Source organism: Calidris pugnax, unplaced genomic scaffold (assembly GCF_001431845.1).
Source record: "Calidris pugnax isolate Ruff unplaced genomic scaffold, ASM143184v1 scaffold27, whole genome shotgun sequence".
NCBI lineage: Eukaryota > Metazoa > Chordata > Aves > Charadriiformes > Scolopacidae > Calidris > Calidris pugnax.
The window spans coordinates 17,551,377-17,569,570 of record NW_015090893.1 but is presented as its reverse complement, the minus strand read 5'-3'; the positions used below and the strand labels follow the sequence as shown (position 1 = coordinate 17,569,570).

Genomic DNA, 18,194 nt, shown 5'->3' with positions numbered 1-18,194 from the left:
AAAGTTCTGAAGATAAAGGTTATGAAGTAAAAGAATTTTGACCTTGATCTCTAGTTCAGAGCATGTGGAAAAATTATTTTTCATCAATAGCTGCGTTTTGCTTGGATTTTGGCAGAAATGAGTGTGTAAACAGATTCTAGGGAAGGGTGTCTGAAGGGTCTGTAACTCTCCAGCCCATACGGTGTGTTCTGCTGTTACAGTGCTGGTTATTGCCCTTTGGCATCAGCCTTTTATAGCCCTTTCTTTTCATAGTGGGTGTCAGGGAAAATTATCTCTACCCTTTGTACTGTGGTTATGTGCTTGCCTGCTGTTTATAACTGCTGGGGCAACGTACATCTATTTTTTTAAAAATGCCAGCTTCTACTCCTATGTTGAGTTTTCTAAAGCTTGAGACATGAATACTTTTATCTCTGATAGGGTTTATTTTTTGGCTGGTAGTGTCTGTCTTGAGGTGGCCACAGGGCTACCCCTCGCTGCCTCCAGCTGCACAGGGCTTAAAATGATGTTCCTTGTTTGCAAAAATGCAAAATGAGACTGTAAATGTGGTCTCTCAGGCATGATTTCAGTGCTATTATAAGCATTTAATCTTAAATGAGATGGGAGCAATGGAAGAAACTTCATAAGGTGTGATTGATGGGAAATTTTCCTGTTATTAGGGAAAACTGGGCTAGATAAGCTGTACATAACGCGCCTTGTTAGATTTGAAGTGGTTTGTGAGGCAGAGGAGGGGTTTCACCGGGCTGGCTGTAAAGGATCTATTAAAACAAAGAAAAAAGACCTGTAAAACCCATCGGATGGGCACATTGGAGGAAAGGCAGCCCATGGACCTTCCCGGGACATGTGATCAGAGTTACCTCTTGTCCTTGGTGGTGCCCAGGAAAATCACCTGCTCTGCTTAATTAAGAGAGGGGATTGCTTTAAAAATCAGTTATTTTTTAGGGAGGGTGTTACAGATGCTGATTTAAAACAGTGTATAGAACCTGATGCATGAGTAGCTAAGATCTTCAGCTGTTGGAATGTCACCTGGCTGGGTAGTGAGGGATATGATGCTTCTTATTTAATTTATCCCCATTAAAGCAGTAATAGTGGCTGGAGTTAAATGCCTCCTGCCGGGGTGGAGGAAGAGGAGGCTTTGCCTTCCCTTTGGTGGGGCTCAGCTCTTCTCTCCACCGCCCCACATCTCAACAGCCCCGCTCTGAGCTGAGGGATGCTTTCCAGGCATGAATCCCTTTAAACAAATGTTTATCTCTCTAATTTACCAACTGTTTATTCATCAAGCTCCTAAATAAGCCTGATGGATTGGTACAGTAGCCCTGTTGGGGGGCTGCTGGGCTATGGGGGGGGGTGCAGGAGATGGTCCATGCTGGATTAACCTCCTCAGGGGCTGTGCTCTCGAGTTGTAGAGAATAATTCTCAAGTAAGGATGTGGTCAGTTTTCATAGGCACAACTTCAAACTTTGTCATTAAACATGAGTATGTTTACAGTTCTGCTTTCAGTTTTCTGTAACTCATGAAAACAGAGCTGCTAATCTAAAACATATTTTAAAGACATGTTGTTGTATCTTAGTCTCGATTAAATTATGTAGAAAAATATGTAGGAAATATTAGAAAACGTAGGGAAGTGAGTATGGAAGTAATGAGTTGGGAAGAGTGAAACATCTAGCTTTCCTTGTTTAATTAGAACACCAAACCCTAATTCCCCCCTGGCTGCCTGGTAGCCCCACATCTGGAGGAGTTGGGAGCATCCACCGCTCCCATCCTGGTGGACAGGGATGAGGCAGGAGAACGGAGCATAGAGGGGTTATTTCAATTGTTAAAATTCTCTAAGTGCTATGGTAGTACACAGTCGGAGGATATTTTTGCCACATTCCTGTGTCTGAGGTTTTCTGGTGGTGAAGTGCAGGCAGTTCCCAGCCCAGGAAGGGGAAGAGCTCAGTAACGGGGCTCACACGGTGCCTTGAGTGACCCTCGGCCGCCGGGTCACTCTTGGGTGTTTCACCAAGAAAATCAAGTTTGTGGCAATTCACAGCTGGAGGATTAAAATGAGATTAGACTGTGTGCAACGGGCGCTTCATAAATATCTGTGTTAAGCATTCAGACCTTCTGTTTAATTTTCATGGGTTTTGGTAATGACATTTAAAAAAAGAAATAAAAATCAGATTTTTATTGGTTTTACATGGCCCGCAATTATGTATGACCTTTCATTTGGTATAACGCTTTATATCCGTTGTATTTCTAAACATTGACTATTAATCCAAAGAACGTTTCTAAAGTAAATCCATTGTAAATTCTGAGGCTCTCCTTCCTATTGATTTATCTTTTGTAAACACTGGATAAACGCGGCACTTGAAAATTCAGACCGTATTTTCCGAGGCCGAGCTGGGGAGGCTGCTCTGTGGCATGTAATGATTTTGTTGTGTGTGTATTTAATGCGAAGAGCCCACCTGTTTGGGACAGTAAATTAGATGATGAATAGCCCTAGTGAGTTTTTTTCCCCCCTTGCACATGGTCTGCACCAGCAGCACGGGTATTTTTGTGACTGAAGAGGATCCCTGTGCAGTGAGAAGTTGAAACAGCTGTATCTCCTAATTACAGCTTTCGTGGAAAGTACAATTTTAAAAGTGAAATAATCTTCATGTTTTAGTAGTGTTGCTTTAAAAAAAGTTGTTTTTCTGCGGTTGCTGATGGATGGTGCTGATGTCAAGCTGAGTCTCTGAGTCTTAGTAGCAGGAGGTGGGAGACAAATCTAAAATTCATTGTTTTCATCTTTCCCAAAGAGTATTTGGGGCTAATTTCTTATCTTGCCCTCCTCCAGGGGCTGGCCTGAGTTGGGCAGGCAGCAGGATGGAGTGGAGTTTGTAGCAGGGCTACCCGTTAGGTCTGAGGCAGACATAAACCAGCATTTTCTCTCTAAACATAACGTTTTTACTATGAAAAGAGTGGTTCTCTGCACCACATGCAGAGGCTGGTTTAGGTTTTCTCCAGGGTTCTTGGCTATTAACAAACTAATTTGGCAAAATTCGCTCTCAAAAGAGGTGTTAGAAGAATTCAACACCTCTGGATGGATGGGTGATGAATAGGATTGTCCTATGTGGACAGTCCTTGGTGCATAGGGCTGTCCTATGTGGCTTATTCCCCGTGTTGCTTGGTGCTATGTCCACTCATGTAAATAATACTTTCAGAGATATTTTTAATAAATCTTTTTCAGGGACGTGTTTTTGCATCAGCTGGGCTTCACTCTTTTTGCTCCCATAGCTTAAGTGCAGCCAGGGTTCTTCAAATCTGCCTGTGGCCTGACCTATCTAATAATTTGGGGTTTATCTCTAGAACTCTGTCTCCTGAGTCTGTGTGACTTATTGCAGAGTCTGCAAAGGAGATGCTGAGGTGGTGGGATGAGATGCTGTGAATGATGTTGCTCATGTCTTCTTTTTCTTCTCTCTTTTTCTTTTTAGGACTTAAATACTATCTATTCTTTCCTTCATGGACTGGACATACTCTCACATTTCAGGGAACATCAGCTAAGGTAAAGTATCTTCAAAGGCACAGCTCAACTGGTGTCTGTGACTATTTTCGTGGAGATGAGCAAAGCTTTTGTCCTCCTGCATTTTTTCAGTTTTCTGTAACTCATGAAAACAGAGCTGCTAATCTAAAACATATTTTAAAGACATGTTGTTGTATCTTAGTCTCGATTAAATTATGTAGAAAAATATGTAGGAAATATTAGAAAACGTAGGGAAGTGAGTATGGAAGTAATGAGTTGGGAAGAGTGAAACATCTAGCTTTCCTTGTTTAATTAGAACACCAAACCCTAATTCCCCCCTGGCTGCCTGGTAGCCCCACATCTGGAGGAGTTGGGAGCATCCACCGCTCCCATCCTGGTGGACAGGGATGAGGCAGGAGAACGGAGCATAGAGGGGTTATTTCAATTGTTAAAATTCTCTAAGTGCTATGGTAGTACACAGTCGGAGGATATTTTTGCCACATTCCTGTGTCTGAGGTTTTCTGGTGGTGAAGTGCAGGCAGTTCCCAGCCCAGGAAGGGGAAGAGCTCAGTAACGGGGCTCACACGATGCCTTGAGTGACCCTCGGCCGCCGGGTCACTCTTGGGTGTTTCACCAAGAAAATCAAGTTTGTGGCAATTCACAGCTGGAGGATTAAAATGAGATTAGACTGTGTGCAACGGGCGCTTCATAAATATCTGTGTTAAGCATTCAGACCTTCTGTTTAATTTTCATGGGTTTTGGTAATGACATTTAAAAAAAGAAATAAAAATCAGATTTTTATTGGTTTTACATGGCCCGCAATTATGTATGACCTTTCATTTGGTATAACGCTTTATATCCGTTGTATTTCTAAACATTGACTATTAATCCAAAGAACGTTTCTAAAGTAAATCCATTGTAAATTCTGAGGCTCTCCTTCCTATTGATTTATCTTTTGTAAACACTGGATAAACGCGGCACTTGAAAATTCAGACCGTATTTTCCGAGGCCGAGCTGGGGAGGCTGCTCTGTGGCATGTAATGATTTTGTTGTGTGTGTATTTAATGCGAAGAGCCCACCTGTTTGGGACAGTAAATTAGATGATGAATAGCCCTAGTGAGTTTTTTTCCCCCCTTGCACATGGTCTGCACCAGCAGCACGGGTATTTTTGTGACTGAAGAGGATCCCTGTGCAGTGAGAAGTTGAAACAGCTGTATCTCCTAATTACAGCTTTCGTGGAAAGTACAATTTTAAAAGTGAAATAATCTTCATGTTTTAGTAGTGTTGCTTTAAAAAAAGTTGTTTTTCTGCGGTTGCTGATGGATGGTGCTGATGTCAAGCTGAGTCTCTGAGTCTTAGTAGCAGGAGGTGGGAGACAAATCTAAAATTCATTGTTTTCATCTTTCCCAAAGAGTATTTGGGGCTAATTTCTTATCTTGCCCTCCTCCAGGGGCTGGCCTGAGTTGGGCAGGCAGCAGGATGGAGTGGAGTTTGTAGCAGGGCTACCCGTTAGGTCTGAGGCAGACATAAACCAGCATTTTCTCTCTAAACATAACGTTTTTACTATGAAAAGGGTGGTTCTCTGCACCACATGCAGAGGCTGGTTTAGGTTTTCTCCAGGGTTCTTGGCTATTAACAAACTAATTTGGCAAAATTCGCTCTCAAAAGAGGTGTTAGAAGAATTCAACACCTCTGGATGGATGGGTGATGAATAGGATTGTCCTATGTGGACAGTCCTTGGTGCATAGGGCTGTCCTATGTGGCTTATTCCCCGTGTTGCTTGGTGCTATGTCCACTCATGTAAATAATACTTTCAGAGATATTTTTAATAAATCTTTTTCAGGGACGTGTTTTTGCATCAGCTGGGCTTCACTCTTTTTGCTCCCATAGCTTAAGTGCAGCCAGGGTTCTTCAAATCTGCCTGTGGCCTGACCTATCTAATAATTTGGGGTTTATCTCTAGAACTCTGTCTCCTGAGTCTGTGTGACTTATTGCAGAGTCTGCAAAGGAGATGCTGAGGTGGTGGGATGAGATGCTGTGAATGATGTTGCTCATGTCTTCTTTTTCTTCTCTCTTTTTCTTTTTAGGACTTAAATACTATCTATTCTTTCCTTCATGGACTGGACATACTCTCACATTTCAGGGAACATCAGCTAAGGTAAAGTATCTTCAAAGGCACAGCTCAACTGGTGTCTGTGACTATTTTCGTGGAGATGAGCAAAGCTTTTGTCCTCCTGCATTTTGAGGTGACAGAGCATTGGCCAAGTCCGTTGCTGAGTTAAGTCATTGCAATAACATGACATGGCATCTAAACTAATTAGCTTTGCTAAGAAAGAAGGCAGAGCTTACTCCCAAAGTCTACAAAGGACCCTGTAGACAGTGCCCTATGGTAACTCCAGATCACAAAAGCTTTTTAACACTTCAGACATTGGGATGAGCTCAGAATGCCCTATGGTAACTCCAGATCACAAAAGCTTCAGACATTGGGATGAGCTCAGAACACAGAAAATGGAAGGCCAACAAAGCACAAAAAGTGCGTTGGAAGTATCTGAGTTCCTTCAGTTCTGTTGCTATGGGTAATTCCAGTGTGTGGGAGTGATTTAAACACTTAGAGAACATGCTGTATATTATCTGTTTGGATAATGAAGAACACTGCAATAATTTGAATTTTATGGTTAGGCACATCCTTTGTTTAGAACAAAAAAAAAAAAGAAGAGTTGAATTTGAGGTCTTAGAGCCTTAAAGCGAATCTACTGAAATGTACTGATTAATGGCTTATAATCTTTGGGGATTAAAATTGAAATAAAATTTCTCCTCCTCCCTCAGAATAATGTCATCAAGTGCCCGCTATGAGAGGTACAAGGGCAACCAAGTTCTCTTTTGGTAAGTACATCTCTCTTGTTGGGGGTTCTTCAGCAGAAGTGTAAATAAACCCAGTGTTTTGCACGTTGTAATATATTTCTTTTTCTGTAATTATAAACATAACTTTATAATGTTTAAGCCTGGCCAGAGTGGTTAACAGCTTTGACGGGAGGTGACTCTGACAGTTGGGTGCTGACCCTTGAGGGGTGCCCCTGGGTGAACATCAGGGCTTTTGTGGACACAGGGGGGTGTCTGTCCCCTCCCAAAATGAACACCAAAGCGGGTGGTGTCCCCTGGGTGGCCTGAGTGGTGGTGACAGCTCAGTAGGTGGCACTCTTCCCCTGGCACTGACTGCTTGGAGGAGCATCCCGTATCCCAGGAACGATGGAGTTGGAACGCTATTTCTTTTACTTAAAATTGCTAGAATTAGTATTTTAGCTTGGAGTTCTGTTTAGGTTCCTGCTGGGAGGAAAATATACCTTTTTTTTTTTTTCTTCCTCGTGTTTTAGCACAGGTTATGGTGTATTTATCCTCTCAGAGTGAATACTTGCTGCTGTGTAAGGCACACCTTCCAGTACTCAAGGCTAAATCAGTGAGGTGCCACCTAGGAGTGCCTGTGGTGGCTGTGTGTCACAAGGACCTGTTCTGGTAGCACCAGGACGATGGGTACATGTGGGATTTTGTGCTGGAGGATGAAGGTGATGCTCGGCTGTGGCTGGGAAGCATCAATGCAGTGTTCTAGGCAGGGGCAAAATCTGCTGGAAAAGATGGTGATGTCTGCACAGACCCAGGGGCTGGAAGCTTGGCAGGTCCCTGTCCCTCCCTCTGGGGTCGGGTGGCACAACAGGAGACAGTGACTGTCCGTGTAGAGCTGGTAATCGACTTTAGCAAGGAATAAAAATGTCCCTGTATCTGTAGCTTTATGTACACTTTCACTGCAATGAGGTGTTTTTACTGAAAACTAACAATTTCATTTCAATAAAATAAATTTTTAAGTTGATTTATATGTGGAATTGCAAGGTATAAGAAACATTCTGGGTGTCGGTCTTTCAAAAATTATTTCTTGGTAGCATTCAATGCAGGTTCTTAGGTTTCCAGTCCACGTGCCAAACCGGTGGGTGGTAGATCGTTATTTTACTCCAATAACATTTTTGATAATATATTTTTTGATTTGCTGTAAGAAGAAAGTAGATACTGATGATTTTCTTTTCTTATAGCTCAGAAACTATTGCAAGATGCTGGTATATTCTGCTTTCTGGCTCTGTGCTCATGAAGGATTCCATGTTTTTACCACCTTGCAGGTATGTAAAGTTGTTGTAATTACTTAAGTTCTCTTTTTTTTTAATAAATGCCATGTTTTTACCACCTTGCAGGTATGTAAAGCTGTTGTTGTAATTATTTAAGATCTCTTTTTTTTAATAAATGTTTTCTTATATGTTGATGTTACTGTGAATTCTTCACAATTTTACAATAGTTCTTTTTCATTTTGTTTTCTAAAGTTTGATAGTGGAAGAAATGTTCTGCTGACTTAATTTCAATTCCCTTTCATTTTTCCTGCGTGTGGAAAATTCTATGTGAAATACTGCACTTTGTGGGTTTTAAATCTCCTTTGGCTTTTTAAGTTTAGAAGAGGATTTGTAGTTAAACTTGTTGAATTGGGGGCTCTTTTTAATTTTTTTTCTTCACTTTTTTTGAAGTGCCCTGTAACAGTGGGATGAACTTAAGTTACTTTCCCTGGTCTGAAAACTTCATATAACTTTTTTAGTTGAGGGAGCTGTGCGGTCACTGACCACCTACAGGTTATTTTCATATGAAACAGTGCCTTGGATAACTTAGTAGTATTCTTTTGTAACAGTAATTAGCACCATTTTAATTTCATTTGAAGTAATATTTAATGTTATGCATTATTCCTTGTCCCCAACCGAGTTCCTGTTTATGTGAGTCATTCTGAAAGGAGGCTTAAATACAGGTCTGTGAGGAAACACAACATTGGCTTCATTCTCACTGCCTCAAGTGGTACCGAGCTGTTCTTTTCCATAGGAAACACAACTAAACTGTTTGCTTCTGTGTGGCTTATTTTTTTTACTTAAGCTGGAACAGTGGAAATGACCGATAATATGCTTCATTCTCACTGCCTCAAGTGGTACCGAGCTGTTCTTTTCCATAGGAAACACAACTAAACTGTTTGCTTCTGTGTGGCTTATTTTTTTACATAAGCTGTAACAGTGGAAATGACCCATAATACACCATTAGGTGTAGATCATCTTTGGAGTACAGGTTTGGTGGGTTTTGTTTTGGGTTTTTTTTAAACTTTCTATTTAATGTTTATAACACAGTAATTACCTGAATTGATTGTTGATTGGGTTTTTTTTCTTTTTGTTTGTTGTTGACTTCTTGTTTTGTTTTGTTTTTTTTTGAGGGGTGTTGAATTGATTGTTGATTGGGGTTTTTTTTTTGCTTTTTTTTGGTTGTTGACTTCTTGTTTTGTGTTTTGTTTGTTTTTTTTTTTTTTGAGGGGGGTTCAGAATCACAGAATCATCTAGGTTGGAAGGGACCTTTAAGACCATCTAGTTTCTTTGGGTTTGTTTTCTTTAGAAAATTTCTTGCTGCAGTTTGGTGTTGCTCTGTGCTTTGATTTTTAGAAAGTAATGCCTGATGACCTTTGGCAATATTATTTTCTGCAATAGGAAAAAAATTATATGAGTTTAAAAGAAGATATGGAGGACATTTTTTCCATGCAAAGAATTAATCTCTGTCTGACGAAGAACTCAATGCCATGCTCTCTGTGCCTAATGAGATATGTTCCTATACCTGTATAATATTAGGGAAATAAGCATTATGGAAGAGTACATTTTTTAGGATATTGATTTATTTTATATATATTGCTGCTTTCTATCCCCAGCAGGGAAGTGGTGGGCAAGTGTAGGGAATGAAAAGAAAACCACGTTTGAAGGGTTCTGAGATGAAGGGAATGGAGACATCCTTCCAGCCAGTTAGGTTTTTGGTGGACTTAAAGCCAACCTGTTTGATTTGTTAAATATGGCATAAATATGTCAATGTTTATATGAGCAGAGGTGAGCGAGGCTGGGGAGAGGTGGTGTCTGTGCAGAAGTGCTGCAGGAGGGTGATGGTGGCTTTGAGATGTCCTGGGGGAAAACGGATGAGGACCAAAATAGAATCCTTAATGTGAGGAGGGTGGTAACTACCAAGGATGAGAATTTCGCCTTTGATGTGGAGACCTCCTAGTGCTTGGCAAAGGTCAAGAGTCAGGTTTGAGTAATTGTTGTTCTGGAAGAACTGGGTAGAGAGAGGCACTTAGTAAAACAGATAATAGTGAGCAAATGGGTTCTGGTTTGAAGCTCAATCCTTGTATAGCCTTCATAACACCCCTCACTCCTCAGTTACCCTTGTATAGCCTTCATAACACCCCTCACTCAGTTATTCCTTTGTAGCATTGACATACAATCGTAGAATTCTCTAAGTTGGAAGGGACCATTAAGTTCATCCAGTCCAATCATCAACCCGACGCTGATAAAACCCATCACTAACCCATGTCTCTAAGCACTATGTCAACCCGTCTTTTAAATCCCTCCAGGGATGGTGCCTCAGCCACTTCCCTGGGCAGCCCATTCCAAGGTTTAATAACCCTTTCCACATAAACATTTTTCCTAATCTCCAATCTGAACCTCCCCTGGCACAACTTGAGGCCATTTCCTCTTGTCCCATCGCCTGTTCCTTGGGAGAAGAGGCTGATGTGGTAATTTCAATTTTATGTTTGTTCTCTAGAGCATTTGACAAACACTTCACATTTAAAGAACTTTAGGATTCTTTTCAGGGAATACTGGAACAGTTTTTTGGAAAATGTGAGAAGCAGGATATCTGTGTTTTTTAGTTAGAGGAAGCTGATTTCCTGGGCAAAAGGGTGTTTCAAGGCCTCCTTTTCTTGTAAAGTTGTTGTTTTTAGTCTATTTTATTTGGCAATCATTCTTCAAAATTCAGGACTGTGTTGTAAACTAACTGCCTAGAAAATTTTGTTTAATAATGATATGAGAAACTGCTGTTAGAATTGACTGTCAGTGAGATCCTTCGGTCTGCATAAATAAGACTGGAAGGTAGTGATGATTTACTGACTTTCCTGGTACCTTCTCACAATGCTTGTCATTTTTCTGGCGTCTGCCTCATGATTACCTTGACAGATGGGAGGAGACTTAGACAACTGTAAACTTAACCTGGTTCAGATATTCTCCTTCTCTTTCATTCACTTGTTTCATCCACTATCCACCGTTTGGTGGTTTCAAAGTCAACAGAGCTTCAGGGAAACCTTAACTTTCTTCTGCAGATCTTTTTGAAATAAAATATTCTGTAGATTCAAACCTGAAAGAAGCGTAGCTCTGGGGAAGTGTAAGAAGTTGGGGAAGGAAGAAGCAGATCAATCAGTAATGTCGGGTACAGAGATGGCATAACCTTGATTCCCCCACTGCCTGGAGAATGGATTTGTCAATAGATTTGGCACAGGAGGAAAAGAATTTGCGTCTGACATGAAAGCCATGGCGGGAACAAAAGAACAGGATTGATGGATTTTCTGGAAGGAAAATCATGTCAGCAAGTTAAAGAGTTTTTGTCTTAACCTTGCTCGTTAGTCAGGATAATTCAAGTGAATAGGATATCTGAAGGAGATTACTCACAGCAAGATTAACTGTAGGAAATACAGCGAGGGCCTGGAGGAACTTTGGAAGCCAATTATGTGGATGGCAGCCTCCTGCAGCTGTGAGAATTGAACCTCCAAGGGGAAAACACAAAGTCCTGAAACATACAAGATATAGTCATAATAAAAACAAACACTTCTCTTTCCTGAGCCCTTCCAAGAAATTCACGAACTATTTCCAGAATCTCACAAGTGGAGAAAATTGGAATCATTGTCCTATTCAGGCTGTGCGTTCCTTGGATGAAACCACTTACTTTATCCAAAATGGACTCGTGGTTGAATTGTGGTGTCTTTTCACAAGAGTTTAGACACATCTATGACTCAATAAACCATTTCTCCTCCTATTCTCCGGTAAAAGGAGAAGGCGCAAATGCTTGGATCAAGAAAAGTGTCATAGTGAAAGAGGAACTTCAGTCTTGCATTATGAACAGTGGCCTGGGTTGAAATTATTTTAGCTTGTTTTTTTTTAAGTTAATATTTTTGTTATATTTTGAAACTTACTTTGACAGTTAATAGTGTTTCAGTCTTTTCTATGGGAAGAAGTACCAGAGCCACAGAAAATTCTGTGTTGTTACCGGCCCGGCAGTGTCGGTAAAGAAGAGCATGGGGTTAAAGATGTGCAGTTTGCACAACTTTAAAGATACATAAAAATTAAATTTCTTATATTATAGATATGTAGCTTTGTTTTCAAGTATAATTATACCTTGAATGCAGCAGTAAAAAGGATGTGGTTTTAGATGATAAAACCTATAGTGCTGTTTTCTGCGAACCCTTGTGAATTGGTGCTGAGGGCTCCTGTGTTCCCAGTTCCCACCAGTAAAAGCTGTGCTGGTATTTGTCTCCCACTGATCCTCCCTTCCATTTAACTTAAATCCTGCTCTCTACTTAGCACATACCTGCTGCATCCCAGCTCTGTCCCAGTGCTCCTTGGTCTCTGCTCTTCTTTCCTGTCCCAGTCTCTCCCGTTTGAGTCCCAGTGGTGGGATATCCCTTTGCCTCATCAGCTGCCAAGGTCTGCATACCTGTGTGTGCCCATCCACGGCTGGCATACAAGAAACATTATTTTTTTTACGAACTTGCTCTTGCCAATATGATTCTGAATTGTGGTGCTGGCTGAAAAAATTGTAATTTACATCTACAGTGTGTGTGACTCTGAAAATTGCAGAGGTCGTGGAAGATATTCCATCAATGTTGCTTCAGACTTCCAAGCTCTTTGCAGCTGACTGTTGTAGACTGTTTTTCTGCTTTCAAGACGACAGTGTTAGGCTCACATCCCTGTGCTTAGCACCACCAGATAGATTTTTATCCTCACCACTGGGTAGAAGCAGCGGTTACTCAGTGTGTCTGTGGCTCTGGCTGAGGTGCTGGGTTCCCTGGGTGGCTCTAACTTGCAGCATGGTCTGACAGCCAGTGAGTAATGCTGTAATACACCTTGGGAATGCTAATAATACATGTGTTTTGTAAAATTAATTAATTCAGTTAAGGGTGTTCCTACTGAAACTCTTCTGGCAGCGCTGGTGCTGTGATGACAATTCTCAGAGGAAGAAGGGGACGTGGATGAGACGAGGCAACGTAGCAGCGAGAGACCATGTGTCCCTCATCTTTTTTGACGTGGATCAATCTTCTCAGCCAAAAAAGTAGAAAATGAAGAAAGGCTTTATTCAGACCTGTCCCAGCTAAATGACCAAATAATCTTGTCCACATTCCCCCCCTCCCCGTAACTTCATTTTGTTCAGAATTTCTTACAGCCCCTTGGAGACTTTCTAGAGTGCAGGGGATGCTGATCACACCACAGAAATAGGGGGTTGGTATTCGATGACTAAACAAAATAATCCAAGAGATGTGAAATCAGCAGCAAAGGGTAATGTGTGGTTTGTTTCTATCTAAAATATAATCTTATTAAGATGGTGTAATCCCACATCCTGGAATAGTTGCACAGCTTCACAGAGAGTGATGGGTAGGATACAGGCTGCCTCAAAGCAGCATCGTGTTGGGCGCATAAGGTAATTAACACAGACAGCTTAAGTGAGTGATGGGTAGGATACAGGCTGCCTCAAAGCAGCACCGTGTTGGGCGTGTAAGGTAATTAACACAGCTTGAGCCTGCAGCCTGCAGAAGCATTCCAAATGAAAACTTTTCAGCAAGCTGAAGAGAGAAACCTGCTCACTCTTGTTGTTATTGAGAGCTAATGCAAAAATGGTTTTTGATGACTTGGGCATTAATTGAGATCGGTATTTTGTGTTCAGCCACGTATCTTGTGGTTTCAGGTTTCCTTTAAACCATTTTCTGATGGAGTTAAGTGTTCTGATATTTTTATAATTAAGTTACTTTGCGATGCTCAGGGCTTGCAGAGCACACAGTATCTTGAAAACTCCGTCACCTGCATTTGCTGGAACTTTAAGTCTGCAAACCTGGAACTTTTTCCCCATCTCCTCACTGTGGTTTGCAACTGGAGTGGATTTGGGGCCTCTCAGCAGTTTGTGGTGTGATAAGAGATGCTGCTCCCCTGGCTCCTGGGGGCAGATTTTCCCCTCTTTGTTACTTCCCAGCCAACGACAATGAGTTTAAGTGTAAAATCTCACTTTGAGAATATTTAGATTAAGATTTACTAATACTAATGGCTGTTCCAAGCCATTCATACTGTTCTCGTATCATATGTTCAGTGGTAGCTGGATGGATTTCATCTTGGATCTGGGCAAGGAGAGGAAAAATGAAATGCTTTTCAAAGTAAGGGTAAGCCCTCACTTGTGGGGGGAAAACAAACAAACCCAAATCCTTTTCATCTGTTAAAAAAAACAACCAAACATGCCCAATTCTCGTGCAGCCTGGTCTCTTCCAGGCCCAGTTGTGCACTTGGATGCAAAATGGTTTTGCACTGGAGAAACCCAGCCAGGTTACTGGGTGCATGGGGGCACGGGCTTCTCTTCCCAGTGGCAAAAAGTACAATTTATCTTCGTCTTTATGTTCCTAAAAGCAGCCTGAGAGACAAGTGAATTCATAAGAACAAAATAGCTGCAAAAAATGGCAAACCTTTTTGTTTGTTATACTGGGAAACTGGTATTTCAGTGTCCTTGCCCAGTCCTACATGAAATACAACACCAAGCATTACTGCAGAGAGCGAATCCTCAGTCACAGGTAACTCTGTGCATTATTGATACCAATTTATACCACCAGGAGAGTGTTGTGAGTTTGTAATTCCTGGAAAATACAGAACAAATCTTCCAGTGCCTGACGTCTCGTCACTGAAGGCTTTGATGCGTGAAATATCTGAAAATACTGTTTCAGGACGCTGTAGAATATGGTGAATTTGAAGATGCCTGCTAATTAGTGTTCAGACAAGTAATAAGGCATTCAGTCTCAGTCTCCATCTGTTTGTAGGCTGAAAGCTCTTCAGGACAGGCTGTGTTTTTTACCTTTAAAGTATGTACTGGATTTTGAGTAAATAATGAGAAACCATCGGTAATGAATAATTTCAGCATATTGATATCAAGAAAATCTCAAGTTAAATGACCATTAAATTGCCATTCCTGAAATTTGTCAGTCGTGATATTCCAGATGTATTTTCAGCACCAAATACTCAGGTCACCGAACAGCTGGGTGTTAAGCATTTCTAAACATTTGTGTTTAGAAAGCAGTAAGTGTTTGTGTACGTCCTGTTTAAGGAATTACTCTATTAGGTTCAAAATAGGTTGTGTTGGAGGCTTTTCGCAGTGGTTTGCTTTGTGAAAGTGAGGTTTGTTACAACAGCTCCGGTGCCTTAGAAGTTTTAATGCCTTCCAGTATTTTGTGGATGAGAAGCTCAACATGAGCCAGCAGCGTGTCCTGGCAGCCCAGAAAGTCAACCCCATCCTGGGCTGCATCAGAAGAAGTGTGAGACCCCACCTGGAGTGCTGTGTCCAGCTCTGGAGTCCTCAACACAGGGAGGACATGGACCTGTTGGAACTTGACCAGTAGAGGGCCATGAGGATGATCAGAAAGATGGAGCACTGCTCTATGGAGACAGGCTGAGAGAGCTGGAGGGGTTCAGCCTGGAGAAGAGAAGGCTTCAGGGAGACCTTGGAGCCCCTTCCAGTCCCTCAAGGGGCTCCAGGAAAGCTGGGGAGGGACTCTGGATGAGGGAGGGGAGCCCTAGGAGGAGGGGGAAGGGTTTGACCCTGCAAGAGGGGAGATGGAGCTGAGCTGTGGGGAAGAACTTGTTTGGTGTGAGGGTGGTGAGAGCCTGGTCCGGGTTGCCCAGAGAAGCTGTGGCTGCCCCATCCCTGGAGGGGTTCAAGGGCAGGTTGGAGGGGGCTTGGAGCAACCTGGGCTGGTGGGAGGTGTCCCTCCCCAGGGCAGGGGAGTTGGAACTTGATCATCTTTAGGGTCGCTTCCAACTCTAACCATTCTATGATTTTGGGGAATGGGTATGAGTTTGAAAACTGGAGTCTTCTAAAATTGTGCAGCGGAAAAGGGACAGATGAACTGGGTGAAAGGGCTGATCCTCAGACCCATGTTATTTGCAGTTCTGAGATTTCATTTTTCAGTAGCTGTAGTCCCCTCCTGCGGCCCGAACGCCCATTAGTGGTTGGTGTAGGAAACGGTGCCAGTTTAACTTGCATTCCTTTCTCACATGATGCAACTCCTTAAGCATTTTTAATTATGAAGAGAAGTGAATCAGGAGGAAAACAAGGTTTCTTGCAAATGAGGCATCCAGAAATCAAGAATAACCAAAGCTGCCTCTGGTATGTAGAAGACATTTTTTTCCCATGACAGTGTTGCAGCCCAGCGAGTGAGTGTCTGCAAATTAATGAGGCAGATGTAATAGATGAATATTAAGTGACAGGAGTGTACAATAAAATTATAAATAAAAAAAAAGCATAATGTAGTTTACAGAACTGGCTGTTCTGAGCCTCCAACTGTGGGAAGCTATAGAATAATGATGTGAAATTTAAGACCCTCTTAAAATATGTGTAATTAAGTATATAGACCAAGCAAAATTTTAATTGTTGGATCATTTAAAACTTTAATAGCTATACCTTTGGTAGTATGTCATTTGACATAGGTTGTTACTGTGTTGCAAGCAGAGTTTAATTAACGTTAGTTTCATGTTTTTTTCACACTTTCTTTATTTGTTTTAGTTTAAATCCTTAATTGGATTATTTTTCCCACTCTCTGCTTGAAGGCATGTAACATGCTGTACCTTGATGAGGCTTTCACGCTCTTTTTCTGTATCTCACCACATAGAACACCAAGAGGACCTAGCGTTTTGGGATGAGTTTAGGTTGGAGAAGCTGCTGTGATGGTTTGGCAGCAGAGGTGCTGGTGGCCACCTGAAATGGGCTTGTACCTCCCCACGGAGCAAACCTGGCCCTGTGAAGTAGCTTCTGTGACCATGGTCTGGTGGGAACGTGGTGGTCTGAAGCGCTGAGCTGGGGAACCAGCACTGGAAGAGAAGGGATGACAGGTTTTGCAAGAAACACCATGAGTCCTTGGCTTTGCAGCAAAGGGTGGATTAATCTCTTCCAGAATCAGATGTACAACTTCTCTGAGCTCTCTCCTTTGAGAAGGAGTATATTTTAGGTTTGGGGCTGTGTTAGATGTCTGACTATAAAGACTCATCTGAGTAGTCTGTTGTCACAGAAATGTTCTTTCTCCTTTGGAGGAATGCTCAGCACCAAAGCTCGCTCTTGTCTTTCCAAACAGGATTTTGCCTCCTCCATTTCCAAAGCTTTGTTCAATTTAACCTTTTCCATTTCCACATGTCCTCTTACATTTTCATACCAAAATCAATTAATCTTTTAAGCATTTTCAGACCTTTGTAAGTACTGTACTGTTTACTTTTCTAATGTAAATATTTATGAACTAGAAGATGGCAAGTTTAATACCAGACATGACTAGTTGACTCCAAATCTAATTATGTTGGTTTTTCACTGTCACAATGCTCGTTCTTAATTAATTTAATGCTTGAAATTATTTCTTCCAAAAAAAAAAGTGGTAACTAACTGCTGATTATCTAAAATTCCCACAAAGACTTTAACTATCACTTCAGAACAGGTTTGGGTGGCTTTGGGACTGTCACGCTGCTGCTTCCCCCTCCCCGGTCTCCTCCTCTCTTTTCCCCTTGGATGCGCACTCTGCTTCTGGCTGGTTTTAATTTTTCCTAATGTATTCACCTGAAATAATTAAGACTTTGATTCTGTGACAATAAACTAATAAAACAAATACTTGAACTTTGATGTTGACTAATGCTCTTTAGTTTTAAAAAAATAATAAATAGAATTGTGACAATTGTCACACATTTCCACCTCCTATCAGTTAGACAAACTTGTATGTCTTTGCTTAGATATTTGCTAATGATATTTTCCTGTTGCCTGTTATTAATTCTAGCAGAGGTTACTAATGATGAAAGAGTCTTCCCTGGTGAATGGTTTCAGGGCTGAGTTTCTGTTTATTCTACACATTTCATTGTGTGATTTTAGGAATGACCATCGTTCTGAAGCTTTGGTCAGACTGGGCAGGTTGGGGAGATACACTGATGTCAACAAACCTCTTAAATGATAGAGAAGCTGCACGTTTGTATTCTAGAGAAAACCATAGAATAAGTCATTAAGAAAGTTAATCTGTGTTTCTAAAACACATTGGATATGTAAATTAAGATGACTTAAAAATTGGTAGTTTTAAAACATGGTGGTGGTTATGGCTGGGGGAAACCATCGGATGCCCCCTCTTTTTGAAGGAGCTCTGTTGTGGTATAATCAATGAAACATCCCCTGATGCACACCAGGAAATAATTAAACTTGACCTATTGACTTGTCAATATGAGTAGTTTATTCTTTAGGATTAGAAGGGTGGGTTTTGTCTTAGGAACATAATCCTTTTCTGAGTGTTTGGTTGTTGTAAAGTGCTTGATGGACCAGAAATGATAGTGCTGGGAGCTTGACCTTTGTTTATGAGTGATGGTGTTCTCCTGCCCAGCATTATTGGTTTCTGCCATTACTTAATTAGCAAATGGTGCAACATAAGCAGAGGGGGAGCTGACAGTAGCTGCATTTCATGGATATGTTGATGTAAAACAAAACAAAAAGAAAACAATCTCCAGTAGTTTGGTAAATTTTTGTTTATCTGCAATAAAAGTGCTGTGTTTGACCCACCTGTAGCAGAAAATTG

General features: G+C 41.4%; 1 protein-coding gene across 2 annotated transcripts in view; it reads left to right on the top strand.

The window, feature by feature from the left end:
- Positions 1-18,194, top strand: part of RAPGEF6 (Rap guanine nucleotide exchange factor 6) — a 130,851-nt gene that overhangs the window by 23,696 nt on the left and 88,961 nt on the right. For both annotated transcript variants that reach the window (XM_014948103.1, XM_014948102.1), the window contains exons 2-4: positions 3,453-3,523; positions 6,308-6,364; positions 7,561-7,644. In XM_014948103.1, coding sequence (XP_014803589.1) covers positions 3,453-3,523; positions 6,308-6,364; positions 7,561-7,644 — 212 coding nt within the window. The remainder of the gene's footprint in view (positions 1-3,452; positions 3,524-6,307; positions 6,365-7,560; positions 7,645-18,194) is intronic.